Source organism: Tigriopus californicus, chromosome 4 (genome assembly GCF_007210705.1).
Source record: "Tigriopus californicus strain San Diego chromosome 4, Tcal_SD_v2.1, whole genome shotgun sequence".
NCBI lineage: Eukaryota > Metazoa > Arthropoda > Copepoda > Harpacticoida > Harpacticidae > Tigriopus > Tigriopus californicus.
Window position 1 is genome coordinate 1,752,352 of NC_081443.1, and position 21,214 is coordinate 1,773,565.

General features: G+C 42.4%; 2 protein-coding genes and 2 long non-coding RNA genes across 4 annotated transcripts in view; 2 read left to right on the plus strand and 2 right to left on the minus strand.

Moving 5' to 3' along the window:
- Positions 1 to 1,377, minus strand: part of LOC131879841 (hexokinase type 2-like) — a 2,616-nt gene extending 1,239 nt beyond the window's left edge. The window contains exon 1 of the mRNA XM_059226292.1: positions 5 to 1,377. Coding sequence (XP_059082275.1) covers positions 5 to 547 — 543 coding nt within the window. The 5' untranslated portion in view covers positions 548 to 1,377. The remainder of the gene's footprint in view (positions 1 to 4) is intronic.
- Positions 1 to 21,026, minus strand: part of LOC131879840 (uncharacterized) — a 26,148-nt gene extending 5,122 nt beyond the window's left edge. Inside the window, exon 1 of the mRNA XM_059226290.1 lies at positions 18,001 to 21,026. Coding sequence (XP_059082273.1) covers positions 18,001 to 18,987 — 987 coding nt within the window. The 5' untranslated portion in view covers positions 18,988 to 21,026. The remainder of the gene's footprint in view (positions 1 to 18,000) is intronic.
- On the plus strand, positions 4,379 to 7,734 carry LOC131879843 (uncharacterized). The gene is made up of 4 exons (XR_009373204.1): positions 4,379 to 4,493; positions 4,552 to 4,683; positions 5,305 to 6,052; positions 6,171 to 7,734. It is a non-coding gene; the product is annotated as an uncharacterized LOC131879843 (long non-coding RNA).
- On the plus strand, positions 16,290 to 16,994 carry LOC131879844 (uncharacterized). The gene is made up of 3 exons (XR_009373205.1): positions 16,290 to 16,317; positions 16,385 to 16,408; positions 16,650 to 16,994. It is a non-coding gene; the product is annotated as an uncharacterized LOC131879844 (long non-coding RNA).
- Positions 21,027 to 21,214: the final 188 nt, after the last annotated feature.

Below are 21,214 nucleotides of genomic sequence, written 5' to 3' on the forward strand. Positions count from 1 at the left end.
TTACCTCCGCCAAACCTAGTTGTTTACAAGGGAAGCTGAAGGTGAATCCAAGCGGAAGCTTAGTGGCTTCCAAGTCGTGCTCCACCATGAATTCTTTGAGACAGGAGGCGATGTGATCAAAGAGTTCCTCTCCAGTTCCGATCATGACATGTTGAGGGATGGCAAAGATCTTGGACTTCATATTGAATTGCTTGTTCTCACCAATATCGACGAGGAGCACGCGGAAGTTGGTTCCTCCCAAATCGAGGGCCAGAAATTGACCCTGCTCCTCGCCCGTGGGCAAATGCCGGACATAGGTGGAGTAGCACTTAACTGAGGCTACCACGTGGCTCTCTTTGCCCAGACCCTTGTCAATGGCTTGTCGGAGACGTTGTTCCACCACATGGATGTGATCATTGTTCACAATGAGATCACGACACAGATCTTCGATCTTTCTCCGTTGCTCTGAGATGATCTTGGGCTTGTAGGATTGAAGGTTGGTGGATTCCATCCGTTTGAGGACCCGATCCTTGGGTGGAACCCGCCAATTTGGGTTGTGACCTTGCATGGTGACCTTCTTTTGATTTGTTGGAAAGTAAAGCTCAAATTTGCTTGTGGAGGTTGTCTACTGAACCAATGGAATCGCAGCTGATGCAAGCAAGTGGAGTCTATGACCTTCAGAAGTCCTCAATTCTTACCCATGCTCCCCCCCCTAGATCCCAGCGAGAAAGTCCTCGCACCGAGAAAGAAAGGAGAAGGAGCGTGCGTGCGGACAGGCCTCTGGGTCCAAAAACGTTCCAATCCTTATTGGTGGAACACAGGAAGTCAGTTTCACTCCGTCTCGCACGCGTGGGAGTGAACCTGAGAGAGTGGAACATGTGCTTTGCAGGTAAAGAATCTGGAGGCATCAATCGCCCGTACACTGCGATTAAATACGTGTATGTATTCACTCGGATATATACTGTTCCACAATTGTTTGGCATGCATTTCAGAGTCGCCATGAAACAGTACTCAACACATAATGAATCTATTCGGCGGATTTTTCTTTCCATTTCGTAAGGTGGAGAAGATGTTTTTTTTTTTATCTGAGGTGCTTTTAATTTTGCCGTTTCTAAGAAATATAGAAATATTCTTAAAGTACGAATGCGGAAAGACTAGGCATAAATCGTCGAAAGTAAAAATGCAAATTTTTTAGCTACTCGTCTTGGAATATAACTTGATAGATGAAAAATAAATTTGATTTTTGGGGGGTATTAAACTATCAAGCATTACATGACGTCACTGCAGCATATTTGAAACATCTCTGTGACATTAGAACATGTTGAAAAGTCTCCAAAAGTTAGATGTAACTCTGCAGACAAATTTGATCACCGTGCGTCTACAAGCACGCTTCTCGAAAACTTCAGACAGTTGCCAAAGAAGTACCGGGTCCATTTCCATGGTCCTTAGTAACTGATCTCATTTCAGAAAAGGTCAACTCTCCGTTGGAAGGGGGAGGAGATCCCGAATTTCACAACACCAGCCAGAAGCTCCAAGCCTTGGCCAAGGCGAATCCATTTATGTACTCGTTATGGACATCAAAGTCTGAATGATTGAGCTTGATAACATGCTGATAGGAAAGGGGGACGAAAAAACGAGTGAAGGAAGGAGAAGAAGTGGAGAAAGGGGAATAAACAATTTGTTTTGAAAGCATGAAAAATGACCTTTTTGACGGATCCAGTATCATTAGACTTGGACGTTAGAACCAATGGGAAGAGCCGGGCTCGGGCTCACTTGTTTATTAACTTTGCCCACCGTCAATTTGATCAAATCAACGATTTCTAGTGGAGGAATTCGTTTAGGCATAAAAGTTGGCAGCCTTCGTCTTTGAAGTTATATGCATCCAAAGACTTGCGCTAAAAACGGAGAAGATCAGCGTGGTTTCATCCACATATCTTTGCCATACGTGAAGGTAGAGATTCAAAAGAGATTTGTCTTTCAGTTCGCACTTCATTCATTCATTCATTCATTCGTCAATCCTGCTTTAGATTGGTTGACTAAATCAAGCTAGTTCCGATAAAAGCACATTTGCACCTAGAAGTACAACATATTCATTCCCCTAATCCTCAAAAGCTCTATGGTGCTGAATTATGAAAATATTTCTCAACTTTTATGACTTCGTGGGAAGATCGTCAATTTATTTTCAAATCTATCTTAAGGCACTCCTCACGATGTCGGGGTTGCCACGCTGATCTATCTTTGAAATCCAAGAGAAGTTTGAAGATTTTGATTCGGCAACCAAGATTTGCCTCTTTCCACCAGTGCTACTAGTGAAAGGACTTTTCCTCTTCTTTCCCCTACCAAAAACGAACTTGGATCCAGGTCGTAAAACTTGAGAAGGCCAAGATAAACCTCGAAATGTATTTCATGTAACCTTCTATTCCTAGTTTTTGTTTCCTCGGGCTTGCCCTTACAAAAAAGTCAATTCTGAAGAAACATTTTCTCAAGAATCGACATGATCTGCATCTGTTTGGACTGGGTTTCGTTTGCAACAGAAATGGGATCACGTTCTCTAATGGAAAAAGACACGTCAAAGGGCCTAGGTTGTCTTCGTCTGCCTTGAGAGACCTCTATAGTGTACTATGTGCAAACTAAATAATCCTTCCAACTCGAAACGCCCAGAGTACAATCTCAATACTCCTTCATTTGCACCCGAGCCCGCTAACGTTCCAACGTTCCACTCCTCACTCCTCTCTCAATTCGTGTGGTCCATGGAGAAAGCCCTTCTCGTTGGGCCTTGTTCGAGCCTCTTGTTCCTTCGTCCTTCCATGCCGTGCATTCATTCATTCCATGCAGTTCTGTCGAACTTTCATTGAAGAAAACAACTTCCTTGCCCTAGACTTCTGGGACCCTAAGACGTAGCCTTTGGCCAAAGAAGGCAGGAATTGAGACTTGAGTATTGAACGGTCCGATTGGAAATGGCCCTAACTAACCAGCTTCAAACAGGGTGGCCATAACTAGCAGAATTTCTCTCGAATGCCGTTAATCTCATTCTATTTCCATTCCTCAAATATGGGCTCGCATCTACGCCTCGAATGAAGAGAATGTAAAAGGAAGAGGATTGGCCCGTGCCAAGTGGAAAGCAACACTCCTTTATCAATATCAAATGCTTTTCGTAGCGAGAGCGTTCTGGGTTGGAAATAAATCTAATAAGATTTCATGCATGACTGGAGCAAACTTCCTCCACGATCTGGATAAAGGGCCGAGAGGATGTTGCCCGTGTCCAATGTGTCCATGAAGTAAGAAGTGCGACGAAAAAACGCTTGCCACTAACATCAGTCTCCGGCGAATTGCAGATCCCTCCGCGTTTTTCAGCCCTCATTTTCAAATTATGATTCTTCATGTGTCGTAAGTGATGCGGAGCAAAAAGAAATATTTCTTATCCCTGGCCCATTTTCGTGATCCAGGATTACTACACGGCAAAGAGGTGTCACAAGTAGGGGGATGTCGTTAAAATCCCAAAGAGTTAGGGTCTTCGACACAAAATGTCTGCTCATTCATTCAACTCCGGGCTTCCAGCTTCTAGCTAATGCTTAGTAGGTTCTATTGAATAATCTATAAAACAAATTAACCAAAAAAATCCCACAACAAACAATCAAAGGCCATACTCCAATGAGACACCACTGATCGAGTAGCATTGCCCTCATTAAAGGCCAGGTAATGCATATTGGCCTTTGACCTGATCCTCAGACTTGATTTTCATCAGCGATAGAACGATGGAACCCATTATGTTGCTTTTTGGTTTCCAACGAAAGCATTTTCAATCTCAATCAAGAGCCTTTATTTACGCTATTTTATCAAACCCTGCGAAGTTTATCTAATTGCAAAATGCTTAATGTCATGCCGTTTTGAAAACTCTTGTTTTTTTTAGTGAAGCATCGCAAGAAAATGGGCCCTAACTGTCAAGATGTGTGTACTAGAGGGCACTTACGAAAGTTAGCTTTTCTCTGGCAAAGAGAAATCACCGTCTCCAAAATGTATCTTCTAATCTAATCCATCAATTTGCCAGAAAAATCTTATTCCGGGCCGTTTCTTTCAAAAGATCAAGTTTTCGAGTTTGGTTTGCAGATGGAAAGCCCAATTGCACTTTGTGCAATAGGAAACAAGCGAGGACCTTGACCCCAAGGACAAAACGTCTTGCTGCACTGGTTTTTCCCCAAATGTTTTGGATGTTTTCCTTGCCAAGGTATTCTGCAGACAATTTCTCGTTTTAAGGTTAGGTTACAAGTCATCGTTTGGTCGTGAAAGGTCATTGAGATTTGACTTGGCAACAGCTAAAACCCAGAGCTTTAGCAATAACTAAAACAAAGTTTATCCGTTGTAAACTGATAGTCTGGAAATTTGAAGCTAACAGATTAACGAGTTGTTTTTCATTGTTCAGAGTTGAACATGTTCTCGGCAAGGAAACAAAATACCGTTTATTCAAGTTCAAGAAAAGTAAAAAACAACTGTCGAATTGCTTCAAAACCAAGAAGGTACTTATAGCGTATTCCTTTCTATTATTGACTGTAACCTTTAGATATCCATTTGTAGGGAAAATGTTATTATTGCGATAATCTGACCGTGGTGGACCTGTGGCTGGTTTGCCTATAATTCATCGAATAAACAGATCAGCGATACTTAAATTAAATAGTTAACTCATGGGCAGATCAAGTCTGGGGCAAGGTATGCGAGAACGAGAATGTGAACCGTTTAGTGTACGAGTACGTATGAGGGAAATTTAGCGGGCAAGACATATTCGAATAGATGAAGAACACCTCACTCAATCAATTAATTGATCATATTGGGGCATTGAAGCAGGAAAGGAAAATGACTTCATCTTCAAATTGTGAAAGCTCACTCGTACTTTTGAGGCTTAATAGCTTTCTATTAAAGGATTAGATTAGAGTTTCAGTTCTTTCACTCATTAAAGGAATGGTTCGTGTAGCATTGTCTTTTGTTAAATTGTCTTAGTTTCACTCATTAACATGCTTAAAAACTACTTTTTACCAGAAAAAGCTGATTTTCGACTTATTTTTCATATTTTAGAATTTTCTATTTCTACAATAGACTTTTTGGAACCTTTGAAAAGTTTTTGATCCAATATTGAAATTTATATCTTACTTTTTTCGTACTTCTTCTCTTTTGAAAAGTGCCCCCAGTGATATCCCAAAATTTGTGCTAACACAGAGAGATCTTTAACATAGTTAAAAACCTGTTTTAAGGTATCCTTGGCTGTCATCATCATGCAGCTGCTACTTCAATGTTCCAGATTAAGATACAATCGGATGTTCTTCTGATCCCCAGGTGCTTCATCTTAGTTGTTTCACGTCACGATTACTTGACTTGGGACATCATTCTTCTTCCCGGATCTCAGTATCTATCAACCGAAGAAATCGACGGTCCTGGGTATATATCCGGGGCCCAATGGCGGTCATATGAGGTCGCCCACCGTCACAAAGGAAACGACTTGTCCTCGACGATTCCATAATCATGATTGAGCGTCTTAGAGTGGGACATGATCTCACAATTTCACTTTCTCAAGATCGTTTGCATGTTCATCATAACGTTCGTTATCTGTTTTTTAATTGATCTTGCGTTTCTTCAAAGCTTCTAATCGATCTGGAGTGTTCAAGTCCCGGTAGATCGATGTATGCGCAGGGATGGGTGTCTGCAAGTTATGCCCAAATAAACCATTGGACTGGGGAAAATGGGATGTTCCTCCACTCGAGCATTGTTGCATCTAGGGCCTCACAATCAAGGCATTCATCCGCCGAGTTTCCTTGACGAGGCACTTCTTATGTTGACAACAGCCTGGGCGTGTCCGTTTGACTGGGCGTAGAGTTCCGAAATACGAATAGGTCGAATGTTCTCCTCCATTGAGCAAACTCGGGGGATGCGAACTGGGGCCCACTATCCCCGCCATCCGTTCGAATCTTCAACGGGATATTAAAATGACGTAAATATTTGTTTGAGAAATCACACAACCTCCACAAAATTTGGCGCCTTCGAGAACACGTCCAAACACGACCAACCGAAATTACGGTCCACTAAGGTAAGCGTGTCGAGGGTGAATAAGAACGCGTGCAAACCCACTCCTTCGATTGGGACCATAAGTATAACATCAACTTCACAAGAATTAACTAGGGTCACGAAGTCATTCTTCATTCCAGACCGGGAGAAGAGATCACGGGCCAGGGGAAACATACGAGACCGTCACCAAGATCTGCACATGTTGTCCCTCATTATCTTGCACGCTCACACACGTTTGCGTAAATTGATCTTCTTCGTCATAGCCTCGTTCAGCAGGAGTGCGTCCTTCAATGCCAAATATTCTGGATCGATCCGGGTGGTCCTCTTGAAATGATCTAAAGCGGGATCCACAAGCCTATTCTAGGATTTGGTGGCGCTCACGAGTACACCATACGAAGAATAGATATGGCTGTCCGGGCCAATGTCCTCACTATCTTTCCCTCCCGCTCCTCAACCAGGGGTCTGCTCTAAGGGGATGGACTGAAATTTTCCCTTAGCCCATTCTTAGGTGACATTAAAACCGGACAACTTCTCCGTCAGACACTGGAGCATCAGGTTCTCTACAGTGTCATTGGAACATCCATTCATGATCGGTATCAATGTTTTAGGGATGGTGATCGCAACAAATTCTTCTGCCCCTGCAAGTAGATCTGACGACATTTATGAACAGCCCAACCGATAGCGATAAGTTAAGCTCCCAAACAGATTACAACTCATGATCTGCATTGGATCAGCTTCCAATCTGGGGCGTCTGTTCGATGGTCTAGCATCAATGCAAACGTTTTCAAGTCACATGAAAGCATTTTTGGTAGTGGTAGTAGTAGTAGTAGTAGTAGTAGTAGTAGAATGATAAATATTTAAGATTTTCTCAACTATGTTAAAGGAGGGCCTTAGCTTTACAGCTCCTTCAGGCTCAATAAAATCTGTTCTTGTAGATTCCTTGGAGGGACTGGTCAAAATCAAGTTTAAGAGTTTTGTTTTGAGATTCAGAAGAGGGCCAGAGTGTCAAGTTTTCTTGCCACAGCTTTGGCTCCAGAGAGTGCGGTAGTTCCACGAAGTTCAGGTATCCTCATCCGCGTCCTCGACTCCATCATCGCCAAGTTCCAAACATTAGACCTCAATGTGGGCCTCCACACATTCCATGGTGTCAAGGAACTCGCTTTCCAACGTCGCAATTTGCCCCCGTGGACAGTGATCCAGGACCTTTTGCGTCCTTATCGCCGTCTTCAAGGCCAGGAATGACTGCTTGACCTGGAAGTGGAATTGATCTCGACGCCGTCGCAACCTCGAGATCGAATCGACCTCCATCTTCGGTGGCATGTCCAAGCAAGTTCTAATTAAAATTCAGTTGAATTTCGCTTCAAGTTCGCTCCATGTCACTATAGTGAAGTGATCGTCGAATGCGCCATTTAATATGCCAAATAACCCAATACAAATTGTAAGGAGGATCAGAAATGTATATTAGGAGAAGAAGGACTCGATGAAAAACCAAAGTTCAGATCAACAGACCAGCAAGATAGGAAAGAACGGGAATGTGAAACGTACATGTGAAGGAACTGAGCGGGAAAGATATTTAAGTAGATGTAAAACAGAAACTGTTTTAGTCATCTGAAATAGAGATATTCAACCAGAAGATGTTGTGTTTTAAAAAGAGTTCACTTTGAACCAAAATTCGGATTTCCTTTATTTCACAAAAAATCATATTTTGCCACATACTATATTGGCTCATTAAGGGAAAAATGTGGAATCATGGCTTATTGGAAAACTACGCGGAAAAGTAGCCTTCAAAACCTGCTTCCATCATTTTCGAACTTTGTTGAAGTCTTTTTTCGTACACTTATCGAAATATCTAAACTATGCTTGATACATTTGACATTACTTGGCTTTTTCTCGTCATATTACTTCATATTCGTGGCAACTCTGGTGGAGTATTTTTCTTTTGTATCCCATTTCGAAACACAATTTGTCAAAAACTGTCTCTTCATAATGACTCATTCACGATGGGAAAACATGCCCTAAAAATTTTTTCTTGAAGGTTAACGTTTTGCTCCAACATACAAGGTGGAAAGAAATTAAGCCTGAAAACCCGAAATTGCCTCATTTCGCAATAATTTAAAACATTGAATCGAATTTTGTGTTGCAATTCGTTGGTTTTTCAACCTCGTCTATTGTGTTTGCTCAAGTTGATTTGACATTCCTGATGAGCTGGTTTCAATTTGTTGCAGGAACCATAAAATCGAACTTGTTCTAGACGAAGGTTTAACGATTTTCGATTGGACTTAAGTTAAGAGAGTTCCACGGCCATTGAGCTTTTATCCAGAACGAGCTGACATTCGCTTCGAGCCACATCTGAGCCTTTCTATGTAGAGGTATAGCGCGGAGCACCATCTTGATGGAAAATTGCGATGGACATGTCTGGCAACATTCTCTTGCTTAAGATAGATCCTTCAGTCTGGTTTCGGTTAAATGCAGGGAGAAGGGACTTTTCCAGGATCTCTTCCGCCTAGTAATGAGAAGTAACGGTTTTTCTTCGGAAACAACGTGCTTGGCAGCTCATAGCACGCCATGACTTTGATTGGAAATTTTACTGTTGAAATGGGGGCAACATCCCCCCCCCCTAAATAACAGGCCCAAACCCGAGCATTTTGATGATTTGGGGCATGGAAGAGTTTGATGGGCTTTCATCAGAGAAAATGTGATCAGGCCATTGAGCAATGCCTCAAGTCCAATGGGTGTTAATTTAGGGACTTTCTGAGGCTTGACACTGATATATGGGAGACAGGATAGCCGACAGTAGTAAGCCTTCAAGTGAGCTTTCTGGTTGATTGACCTATCTTATTCAAAGACTTTGTCATCACGATCTTAGTGACTTGATGAACCCTAGATTTTAGTCCTCGGCCAGGTTTGTTCTTTAAGGTTTAACGTTCTTGCACCTTGTCCCCCACTTATGAATGGTTCAAGGATAGAGACCAAAAGCCTCAACCACCTCCTTCGGCCTTTTACTGACCTCCAGCATACCCATGGCTCTGGCTCTGATCTCGAGGCTGTGCTCATCCCTCCTTGGCTCATTCGGCATTTTCGGATATATACTCTTTTTCTCATTCTTTTAGGCACTAAAACATCGTACCTATATGTTAAAATGCAAAACATAGTATACTAATTTCAGAAATATCAAACAAACCTGGAATCAATTCCTTTTTAAAATATTTCGCTCTGATTTCTGAGTACAAATGGTTTCAATCCAAGATTAATCTATAAACTAGATCTATCCTTGAGTGTGCAAGTCGATCCTGACATTTCATTAAGTGTCAACCGTGATGGTCATGATCCCTTTCTTCATCGAGATCCAACAAACCATAAATTTTATGGCACGGATCAGGATAGGTCAACAGAGCTGAGCTCTACTTGTTCACCGACTTGGAACACAAGCCAGAGCTACAAAGTTGGTGGCATTTACTGACCGCATCCACTCGAAGTGCAAGTGCACATTTTAAGGATTAAACTATGAGAGTTAAATTGCAACAAGCGGTTGTTTTCAGCCTTAAACAATCTAGAAAGATACGCCAGAATGCATGTGAATCAGCGTAGAGTCTTGGTCGAACGAAGAGCGTTCCGAGCGAAAAAACGGAAGAAACTTTTGTTGACGAATCTTGTTTTCTGGCTTCTAAGCCAGAACAAAGGTAACCGAGTCTAAGATCAAGGCTTCCAAGTAACTTAAATCAATTCATGAAACGGCTCTACCTCAATCTAAGATTCGCAATTACCGTATCCAATTCCTTGGAAGCGAACAAAGCCTTCAAGGAATTGTACCAAGAAACAGGTCGACATGAAGGCAGCTTGATTGTTCCAGCTCGAATTTCTCACTAATTACCGAGCTCGTGAATGGCAAACATCCAATTTGGAAACCCTGACCTTGTAAACGGCGAACTCACATCTATGAACAGATGCAAATCATGTATTGCTATGCTGCGTTGCTTCAACCGCTTGGGTTGATAAATAGATAGATAGACGAATGAGTGAATGAATGAATGATAAAAACTAACCCTATCTCCAAGCGTCAAGCCAACTCTGGACGAAATTCAGACCCGAGCTGTCTCTTTCTCTTTCCCTCTCTGTTCTCCTCAACAACAAAAGATAACGTAAGCAAAAACATGGAAAAAGGGAAAGCCAGGCTTGGAACGAAAGACAGAACCAAGTTTCTGGTGGGGTCTACGTCTGTGTGAGTGATGGATGCCTCAATCAATGAGCGATGCTTCAACCTAATCAAATATCTTCCTTTTCCGCTCTTCATGACAACCAGAACGAGATGACAATTCCTTTCCTCTCTTCTCTCCCTATCTATAATCCAGTTAGGTCCTTTCTGGGAGGAGGGTTTCTAAGATGGCGATATTTGAAGATCAAAAAGACACCTTGATCCCACCGATTAGTTCGTCTTGTTATTGAGGAACACATTCACGATTTCCGTTGCTTTCTCTTCTCTAGTATGTAGTTTAAACAGACTGATCTCCTCTCAGAGGAAGAATACGTAGAGGAATACGGTCATCAAGGCAGTGCCATCCTTCAGTATCAAAATGGTCTTGCTTTGATAGCTGTTGTGACAATGGCTAGGGTTTAACCTTGTTAGGTCACCCTGAGAGCTCATTAAATTCAAGTCCACTTGACTGTCTCTGAAAGATATCCGTAATCAAACTAAGACTCTTAGACTATCGGATGGTTAGAGCTTTGTTATAACGAATCAAGATAACTATGTTCATTCATGCCTTAACTGCGTATACAGTGACATTTAGAAGACAGATATTTTATCACGTCCACAAGCTACCTGTTACTTCATCTATTATACACAGTATAAGGTTGTACTAAAAAAGAAATGTCATGACTAGAGGTATAGAAATCGAGGAAATAAGGTTTAAGGCCCAAAAAGGTGTTTATGTGCTAATTGCCAGGTTTTCCAGTGTAGATACCAATTTTTGGAGAAAATCTGCGAGTTGTTCAAATTCATCGATTATGGTGCGATTATGGTATGATCGGTTATTGAGACGCCTGACGCTGCACAAAACATGTTTTACGTTTTGCACTCCAGAGGACGCTTTGTCACTCAGCCTTTACCAAATAAAGGGCCGATTGGGCCGATTCCTTTTTATTGAATTATATTGGGTTTGTGCTATCTTTGGCTAATTCTATTAAAACCTTATGCATAATTTGGGACTCGGGTCACATAATGTCCGGAAAAGAAATCGCTTTCAAGGCAAGGCACTAGTAGTTTATTTAGCAATCTAGCGTGCCTCTTGCCGTTTTGTTTCGGCTGTCTGGCGTTGCAAGTAAGGGCCTTTATGGGTATTAAGAAAAATACGTAACATATTAAATGACACAATAACAATATGTCAATTCACATGTCTCCTACCCTGCACAAAAGGGGCTCCACTGATTGAAAGTACGTACATTCTCAGATATTATGGCAACCCTCTTGGAAATATAGGGCCTATTAAACCAATTGATCTACATTCTTGCCTTGTGCATATTTGCTGATTATAGCGAGAAACCTTCGTAGAATTAGTGGTCATGGTAGCACAAGTGGAAAGCACTTTTTAGTCCATGTCACGTCAAGAAGAGCTTATCTAGCAAAATGGCTCTGATCTTCCTACCACACTTTGTTTGAGCTGGAAGAGAGATCTTTGGCCAAAAGTTTGTCCCTTTTTCCAAATTCACGTAATACATCACAATCTAACATCATCTTATCGAAATCTTTATCTATTATTCAAAATTAATTTCACTATTATGCAATAGTGTTGGTATGTGCCAAAAATTTGCACCCCAAGTCATTCCCAACTGATTCCGGGTTTCCAGGTAATGCTCGGTATTTTTCACGACACTTGAATCAACGCTTATTTCTCAGATCTAGGAGGCATTTGAATCTAAGTTACAATTGTGAGGTATGGTTGGGATACTAAGCCACTGTTAAGAGTCCATTTGTAAGGTCAAGAATGCAGTACAAAAAACAAAATTTCAATCATACAGCATTTCTGGAGAAGAGCAGCTGGCTAGCCATAACACAGTTGGTATATACACGGACTTCTAGACATCTAAAAGTTCGTGATATCTACTACTAGAATACTTTTATTCTTCTGATATTTAATATTTCTTTCCTCAATCGTTCAAAACAGGTTTTAACATTGTCGAAAGTATAATTTGTCTTCTCTTCTTGTTCATTCAACTGGAAGTAGTGGGTTACTCATAGATGAATTGGATGCATCGCTGAATTGGATCAGTAAGAGGAATGCGCATCTCTTTGGTCTTCAAGGGATTCAGTACTGAATAAGATTCCCTTTCCTTGAATGCACCAAGTGTGACCGCAGTTGCTAATCATAAGTTATTACCACATTCAATCTTAATTCAACCAAGGCGTCGTAATTTTTTACTGCTCCCAAGAGTTGCTCCGAGCAAGATCTTTTAGTTGTGTTTCCCATTTGAACTACAAAATGAATCCCCCAAAAGAGTAAATGAATTGGGTTCTGACCTCATTTTCAATTCTATTTACGAGGTGCTTCATCCAACTCACTCAAAAAGCAATGACGACACTGATGATGGTACTGATAATGTTTTGTTGGTAATAAATAATGTAGTCGACCTTTCCGTGGGTTGAGTACCCACCAGTGACGTGGAGTTCTTAAATTTAGAGTCGTGTACCCGCAGACAGTCCTTGCCTAGCTGCTTGACATGCTGCACAGATGACTTACCGGTATTTGTCAAGGCTGTCCCATGCAGCCTCTAAAGCGGACTAGGGGCAGCTATTGCCCCTACGCTCATAGTTGTCTATCATTTCTAGGCTTGTTTTTACAATGGCAGATGATGTTATCGTTAAGAGCCTTGTCAACAAATTAACCAACGAAAAAGAGGATTAAAAAGACGCCACAATTAAAATTCAATATAAATATCAGCGTGTATAAAAAGTGTCTCGTGACTTTATGGCCGCCCTGTACACATGTACTGACTGAAGCTTTGAACCACCCTGGGATTCCCAACGGCTCATAAACCTTTCTATCCGAGGAAAGAAAATGAGCCTTGATTTATTCCTTCAAAAGGCACATGCCAAGGGGTCAACACTCAAAGTCGACAAGGCCTATATTCATTACCCTGATACAATGAAACGATACCAAGGAAGTCACTGGATTTAGCTAGCTGAAGAGGTTGACTGCCTTAGTAAATCGACTGTCGAAGTGAAAATATAACATAAAACCAGGGCGAGTATTACTATTGAAAGTCAGCTTAAACGCGAGTTGTGCTCCTTTCTATTACAAAGCGCTATCCTTCGATTTGCGACTGTTCTAAGCTTGTAGTCCTTCTTGTTGCTTATTTCTTTTCTTCCTGGTGGCCTCAATGGATAGATAGAGAAAAGGGCATTACCAGTCCTACACGGCTCGCTTTTACTCAGTGGCCTTCCTCATCTTTACGAAGGCCAAGTTCCAAGTCCTCTGAAGATGAAGGCGAAGGCGAAGTGGATCTTTGAGGCTTAGCTAGTTACCACCAATAAGGAGCGAACAAAACCAATGATACAGTGGTCAAATCAGTCAAGGCTGAAGGCTGAGGACGATCCGTTATTTGGGGGCCAAGATACACAATGAATGTGGACAACCTAGTACAATGCATACACTCAGAGAGAGTGCAGTAATGCAACAAAGATACCGATAGAAAGCGAGAAAGAGACATCAGCTCTATGTAGATGAAGTGAGAAGGACGCCATAGAAAGCAACGAATTATGCACTGCCATTCGCTGACTAATTTGATGCCAACGGCCTCAGCTTGAAGCCCTCTTTGCATCAAAAACGTGCCGTATCATGCATCGAAGCGAGTGGTCTCGCCCAAGGGAGATATCAAGCTGAATCTTCTTTGCAAAATGGTCCAAATTTGAGATCAATTGCATTTTGCAACCCAAGGGGTTTTGATATTGGTGTCCCAGAAGTTCCACTGTTGGGAGAGCAAGCAAGGTTGAGCTTCAAATCCGGTCGATATGTAGTAAATTACTGCATATCTCGGAGTTGAATGTTCGTATGATCTATTTTCAAATTTCCATAGAAATTATCTCACTTCTAAAAAAATAAGGAATTGATGTCAAGGCTCAATGTAATCTCTTTGTCGCTTTGACCTTAATTAATGTCGATCAAAATTCAAGAGTCATAAAACAAGCTTACGTGGCTTTGGAACCCGTTTTGAATGTAGGTCAAATCCATAGAAAGCCAAGTGGAGTGATCTATGGTCAAGTCATTCTACATACAGGCCTGTCACAACGAAAAATCATGGAGCCATGATAGAGCATAGATTTCTAGACACTGGGTGTCGAACGACCGACCGCTCGGTTGGCTAAAGAGTGCAATAAACCAGTTTGTGATCAATTCCCAGGAGACCATCCATTGTATTGCTTTACAAGCCGAGTGGTCGGTCGTCCGACATTCAGTGTCTAGAAATCTATCGATAGAGACACTTCATTTTTGAAATATACCCCCGCGCCAAATTCTTGGCTTGGTTAGCTCGATTTGAAGAATTAAAAAAAAGTTCCAAAACGAGTTTGGCACCAGACGGTCGTTGACTTGGTATTCAGGAATGGATTCTAAAAGAACGTCTGGTGAACTTGGATCATTAAGAGAAGGCTTTGAAAACCATGGAACAAAATTCCTTCCAGGTTTTCTCAGATTTATGAGAGAATTCAGAAAATAAGTTGGTTTTGTCCACGTCACAAATGCTCTACGGGCACAAAATGGTTCTCAAACGTTTTTAAAAACTACTTAAGATGGCTGATCTTCTGTCTTCAGGGTCTACACGGCCAAACTTCAAACACATTTATGAACTATCCAGAATCTTCAAATAGACAGGCTACATTATGAAAGAAAAGTTTCTGTTCGCTGATAAAGCTACGGTAGTTAAGGAACGGGTAGAGAGAATTCATTCATCAAATCAGATTTGTAATTATACCTCTTTTCCTCAATTTTGTTGAATTCAGTTAATCATCCTTACAGGAGGATTGGCATTTGTAAGTAAGAAGTGGATGAGCTGTATCAATTGACATCGGCATGAATTACATTAATACACATCTTGTCTTTATATTAAAGGTAAGTAGAATTGCAGAATGGCCAAAATGCCTTGATCCATAAATGAGACGAGACCTTTACGGTCATAATGGCATGCCTATATTGACCAAGTGAAGTAATGGAAATTAGTGAAAAGTCAAATTTGTCGCCCTGATTTTGTGTGTTGTTGTTTCTTGTAGGGGAAGAATGGAGCCAAGCATCGCGACCAACTGGCACCGAGATCCTACTAAATTTTCAATTATCGGTGAGGTTGGTTTATAAAGTTAAAAAAATGAATATTGGTGTAGTTGCGAAATCGCACTAACAAGATCTTGGCTTAATTTCAGAATATCGCTTCCACAAGCAAGGTGGATTTTTTAAAAAAAATGAATAGCAAATTCATCTCTGCGCACTGTGATCTGGGGGTACAACATTGACTCCAGTTTTAGCTTTGGGTTTTGACAGAAGTTTGTCATCACTTCTTATCCTCAATATGTAGTCAAAAAAAGACTTCCCAAATGGTACGTGTTCATTATGAGGCGGATTCAGGATATACAAAGTACACCACGCATGTTGACAACATCCTTCCTCGATTAATGGAATACAACTCAACCCAAGAGATTAAAAAATGAGGCAAGCTGATAGCTACTTGCTTAGAATTGATTTGGGAGACAACCATAAAATATCCTGGACTACTTTTTCCTCTCAAGGATGTGTCGCAAACATGTCACTTCAGGTTGCTGCTTGAAAAAGGTACACCAAACACGTCTCCCAGAAAAGGTAATGGATTACTTTTTTCAATGATGATGAATTATTAAGAAAAGTACAATACCTAAAGGCTCCAAAAGTAGAGCGAGAGCTTAGTTGTTGACGTACACGTACCTTTTCACACTTTGCCATCGAACCAAATTTTAATGGAAATGAGCACCAATGAGATATATGCCAGTATTGTACCAATAAAATAGCTCTAACAGCTTGATGATCAATAAACACAAATGAATGAGTGGTTGGTAAACTAACCAAGTTCACGTTATGGAATTTAAGTTTGTTTCTCGTAAAGAACTCTGTAATATACCAATACGAAAATGTTGCTCTGACTAGGCGCGATGTAAAGTTAAAATTGTTTTTCATTAACGCATTACGGGTCTTGTACTTCAAAAGTTGCATCTGCTAGATAAAGAAAGCAAACTTCCACCTGAAACTGGGCGTGTATTCCAAGGAATGCTAGGTATTTTTTGATGAAGGAAGAAAGTTAATAATTGATTTAAACGTCAGAAATATATTCTTGTCTTCAGCTTCATCAGCCCTACTAAAAGATGGTGTTGACACCCTTTGTGGCAATATTACGGAAAAAGTCACAACTTTTGCACTGCTTTTACCTTGCTCTATGAAGTAAAAAGTATGTAGGAAGTAAAAGAAATTGATGGAAAACAGACATTCTACTTTCCCATTCCTTTTTGTCCCTCTAAAAGTCATGACAGTTCCTTTTGAGAGCTATAAATCAATCAGCATCATTTTCTGGCATCAGTCAATCTTGATTTTTCTCCTTCATTTTCTTAGTGACACCATGACCAAGCCTATTCGACATTTTGGCAAAGAGCGTTATTTTCCATCCAGGAAACCGTCAGTAAAGTCAAGTGTGTCAATCTTTCAAACATGTTTTTATTATATCAAACTTCATCCGTAAGATGCAATTTGAACCCACGTCCTCGGGTGAATGTATATATTCGTGCCTGTATCGGGTAAATTAGCCCCCTCAGCTTGCCTGTTAAATGCATGACCGTCTTCAATACCTTTTGTAATATGAGACATCCACCCAAAGATGTGCGCATTTCGTCAGAAATCGGATTATTTTAGATTATTCTTTAGTGGAAAACAATGAACAATATTACTATGGAATGAAAAGGTAGAATCTCTGTCATGTGATGAAGACAGAGTCAGAGCTTTTCAATGAAAGAATCAGAGTTGTGCAATTAGTGTTCTGATACTTTAGAACCATTCATCTGAAGATGAGGTTGTTTGGCTTGACAACCATGTCTTTTCCTGTTGTACGTAGGTGCGTAATCTTTAATGATTTGTATTTTTTACTATGACAAGGAAAGGCGAGATGCAATCTCGTTCCATTTCCACAAAGCTTCGATCAAGGTCGTGTCTCACTCTCCCGGGAGTTTCTCTCCTGCCAATTACTTTTTGTCAATTACTTGTGGCTCTTGGTGGAACATAATTTTGGCAACACTTATATCCATCAAGTTTTCAGCCGGACGCAATTGGGCATTGTAATTTGGCCTTTGAGTTCTGGTTTTCTTTCCGCCACGTTTCCTTGTTTGATTCCATGCAGGCAAATGTGTGCGTATGACTGTTAAGCAAATATTTGAGATTGCTTATAATCAAAAAGTTGAGCTAGTGATTCTGCAACTCTGCCCCCTGGGGAAAGCCAATTGATTTGATCAAGCTGTGATAACACCCTTCATTTTTGACACTTGCGAGATCAGGGATTCACTTCATCTGGCATATGTACAACGTTGTTCCTTCACGGACTACTTGCTACTGCGTGTGCTACATGCTACCCACGAGGCCAGAAACACGGATTTAGGCCCAGAGAAGGAGAGCCCAGAAGGCCGGAGACGGGGAGAAAAACGAACGAACGACAGAAAGAAAGAAAGAGGACAAGAAAGAAGAAGTAAAGGGGGCGAACTTGCTTCTGTAAGTCCGTAGGCTGTCTGTTAAAAAACGTCCTCCTGAGTGGGTGGACAGCCGGAGTGACTGTATACATTTTTTCAAACATTACATTCCGGACCCATACTGATCTTTGGATGCTTGGGCGGAATTTGAGCGTGCTGGGTGGCGTTCGTTTTCTCATCGCTCGTTTGATCGGGTTGATATACCGTATGTAGCAATTGAATCTTCTTACCTTGCACTCCTCCACCGCATGGATGACTGAATATCGTTCGATGGCAAATTTCTTGGAGAAGATTTCTTCGAAGTCGATGAGGATATTATTGATCTTTCGAAACAACTCCCACCACTTGTCTCGGACCGATTCGAGGCAAGTGGCATCAGAACTAATCCTTTGAAGATCTGTCGGACTGAGAACTTGACACACCTTGTGCTGTTTACAGGGTGACTCTGCCAGAAGCAGCTTGACTCGGTCATCCAACGATGAGGCGGAACACACGCGTTTGGCCCACGGGAGCTCGCCTTGTATCGTCAGAGCTGGGATCTTTTGAAATTTGGTATGGTTATGAAGGCACTGCTGGTTCTGTTGCAGTTCAGATGATGATAAAGAGTACGATGACGATGATGACGTGGACGACAAAGATGAGATCGCTGATCGTTTGTGATGTTGAGCCCACCAATGTCGAATTGGAGCTGGAGCCCATGGCCATGGGCCTGGGATGTCTGACTCCAATTGAGAGCCCGACGCGGGTTGTCCCCGGTCGTCTCTTGGAGGAGAGTTGGTCGACTGGCTGCCGCTGCTGCTAATACTGTGACTAGATGGAAGAGAGGCTGAATTTGGAAGAGAAGCACTGCCACTATTAAGTATCCGGGCAGACTCGTGTGGAGTTCGTGGTGGATAGTGCCCTCCATAGTAGTGAGATCCACCATAATGAACACTCCAGTCTGGGAGCACCTGATAATGCTGAGATGGGAGAGACACATTACTGTAGAATGAAACCCGTTCTGTAGATTGGCGTTGACTCTTGGATCCCGCTGATACCAAGCCAACCGATGCTGCGGCACTCCCATGATTTGGCAGACCGGTAAGCTCAGTCAAAACACTTAGGAACACAAAGAGACAGGCAAGGCACTGTTGATGTTGTCTGCTGCCAAACACTCGCCAAGTTGATCTGGATACTGTTGTCAATTTCTGTGCGAACAAGGACGTCCGAAAGCACATGATGACAACGAGCTTGGGGTATCTGTAACAGGACTCACGATCGTCGGGTCGTCTGCCACAGATATGATCAGGTTTGGGCTGGAGTTTTTATTCTTCGAGCTAGAATTGCGATTGCTGCTTTGGGTGTTGCCGATCGGGTGGTGACGGCAATTACAACAGCCGTGACAAGGGTAATGGACTTTTGGAGCCGACGATGTTGAAAGCAGAGTTAGAAATCGCCGATTCTCCAGCAGCTTGAGGATCACTCTTTCCGTTAAGTCAAACGCAAAGAAGAAAGAGATGGTGTTGACAATTGTAATGATGAGGGAGGCAGTGATGAGGGTAGCTGCGGATCCCTGGCACCTGGGGACCAAGGTCCAACCCCAAGGGGATACGGAGGGTGGAGTCTTTTTGGAACAAGCCAACAACAGGTGGCCTCCAGCGTCAACCGGATAAGTTAGACCACCTGTAAGAACGGCTCGTAGTCGCCTTCGCAGCCGGAACCGGCGCGAGCGGGCGCTACGGCGGCTATCGTTTTCAATCAGCTGCTTCTGATTGATTTCGTAGAAAGACACCAGCTGAATAGGATTAAGGGAACCGGAGAAGGAACACAATGGGAAGGTTTGTTCTACCACAGGCATTGCCACCACTCTCCAGCTGCCACGCGTTTGTCTAAGTAACTAGACTGTAATACGATGAGGAAGAACTACTATCCAATGGCGACCAAACCCAGCACTCAGATAAGCGACAACCTGGTGAAGTTGCTGCGGATGATGGGGCTGGTCGCGGGTGGGTTTGACAAACAAACGGTTCTGATTGCCGACTTTGATGGTGCTGTCCAACCAATCTCCAGCGATGGAACGCTTCTTGGTGGACCAAGAGTTTGGAAATGGATTCTCTTGGCTGGGGGTGGAGGAAATTAGCATGAACAGAAAGAACGGCTGGGAGGCATGCACTGGGACTCCGATGTCGCCTTTGATGCTGAGAAGGCATTCTCATCTTGGCTTCCCAAGGTCCAGGTCGGCAGGCTTTGCCACACCCGCAAATTTAGATCTATTTTGAGTGTTACATGACGGCTTGGATTGGTCCGACTTGTTCATTACCTTGGAGCACAATCGCGTCAAAAACGACACTTCATTCTCCTTGAGTCGAAATCAACGTTAAAGGAAATCGGGCTCGCATTCAATTAGGTTGTCAGTGTGGCAAAACGGGCGTTTTCTTTAAATCTTAAGGCAAAGCGAATGCTTTCGTTAATCTGCCTGTTGGTGGTAGAGCTGAAAAATGAAAACCACAACACTGATCACTCTTCTTCTTCCTCTTCTCTAAATGCTTTCAACACTTGTCCTTGGACTCTGACAATACTAAAATCGGGATGGTTCAAAGCACGCACATCCATGGCTGAATTGAGAGGCCCAAATTCACTCGGATGTCAACCACTCGTCCTCTCAACACTTTCAGCCTAAGGACGTAGATGATTTCTACCATGAAACTTGGTCGAGGTGATTGCAATTCAGATCAGAGTTATATTCCTTGCCTCTGCAGCGACACAATAACTTGACAGCAGCAGTAAGATAGTAGTCCCAGTAGTAAGAATTGCAGTAATAGGAGCAGCTACATTAACAGCAGCTCTCCGACGAGATCAGCCTCGGAAAGGAACACCGAGCACGGAAGTATACTGGCTGCTGCCTCTGGTACAGCACTAAGAGGCCAAATGGAAGAAGAACAAGATGAGAGGGAGAGAGGCGGCGGAGCGAGAAGCACGGTTAAGGGAACTACAGCACAGGGTCTTCGAGCTCAGCTCTCTCTCTTTCTCCTTCTTTCTCTTTCTCTCTTTCTCTCTCTCTCCCGCTCTCCGCCTCTTGTCGAGGCCGTTTTGGAACAACCTTTTGTAGTGTATGTTCAGCAGCCTCAACAGGCAAGTGCCAACTTTAGGAGTACTATGAATGTGGCTCCCATGCCTTCAAATCTTCAATTCGCGCTCTCTTTCTCTTTCTCTCTTTCTCTCGCATGTCGCCCTCGCTCGCTCACTCGCTCATTCGCTTGGTCCTTCCCTGTCCCCGCCGCTCTTCTCACTTTCCTTTTGGAACCGAAGAGAGGCCGCCAGCCTCAAGGCCTGTGGAACGCTTGGAGGGTCCCGAAAGGCGGGCGGCCATCTTGAAAGAACCAGCTGCTTTCTTGGAGGACAGCAATGAAGGAAAGAGGACCGTTGTTGAAACGCTCGCTATTCCATTCACTTGCTCGCTCACTC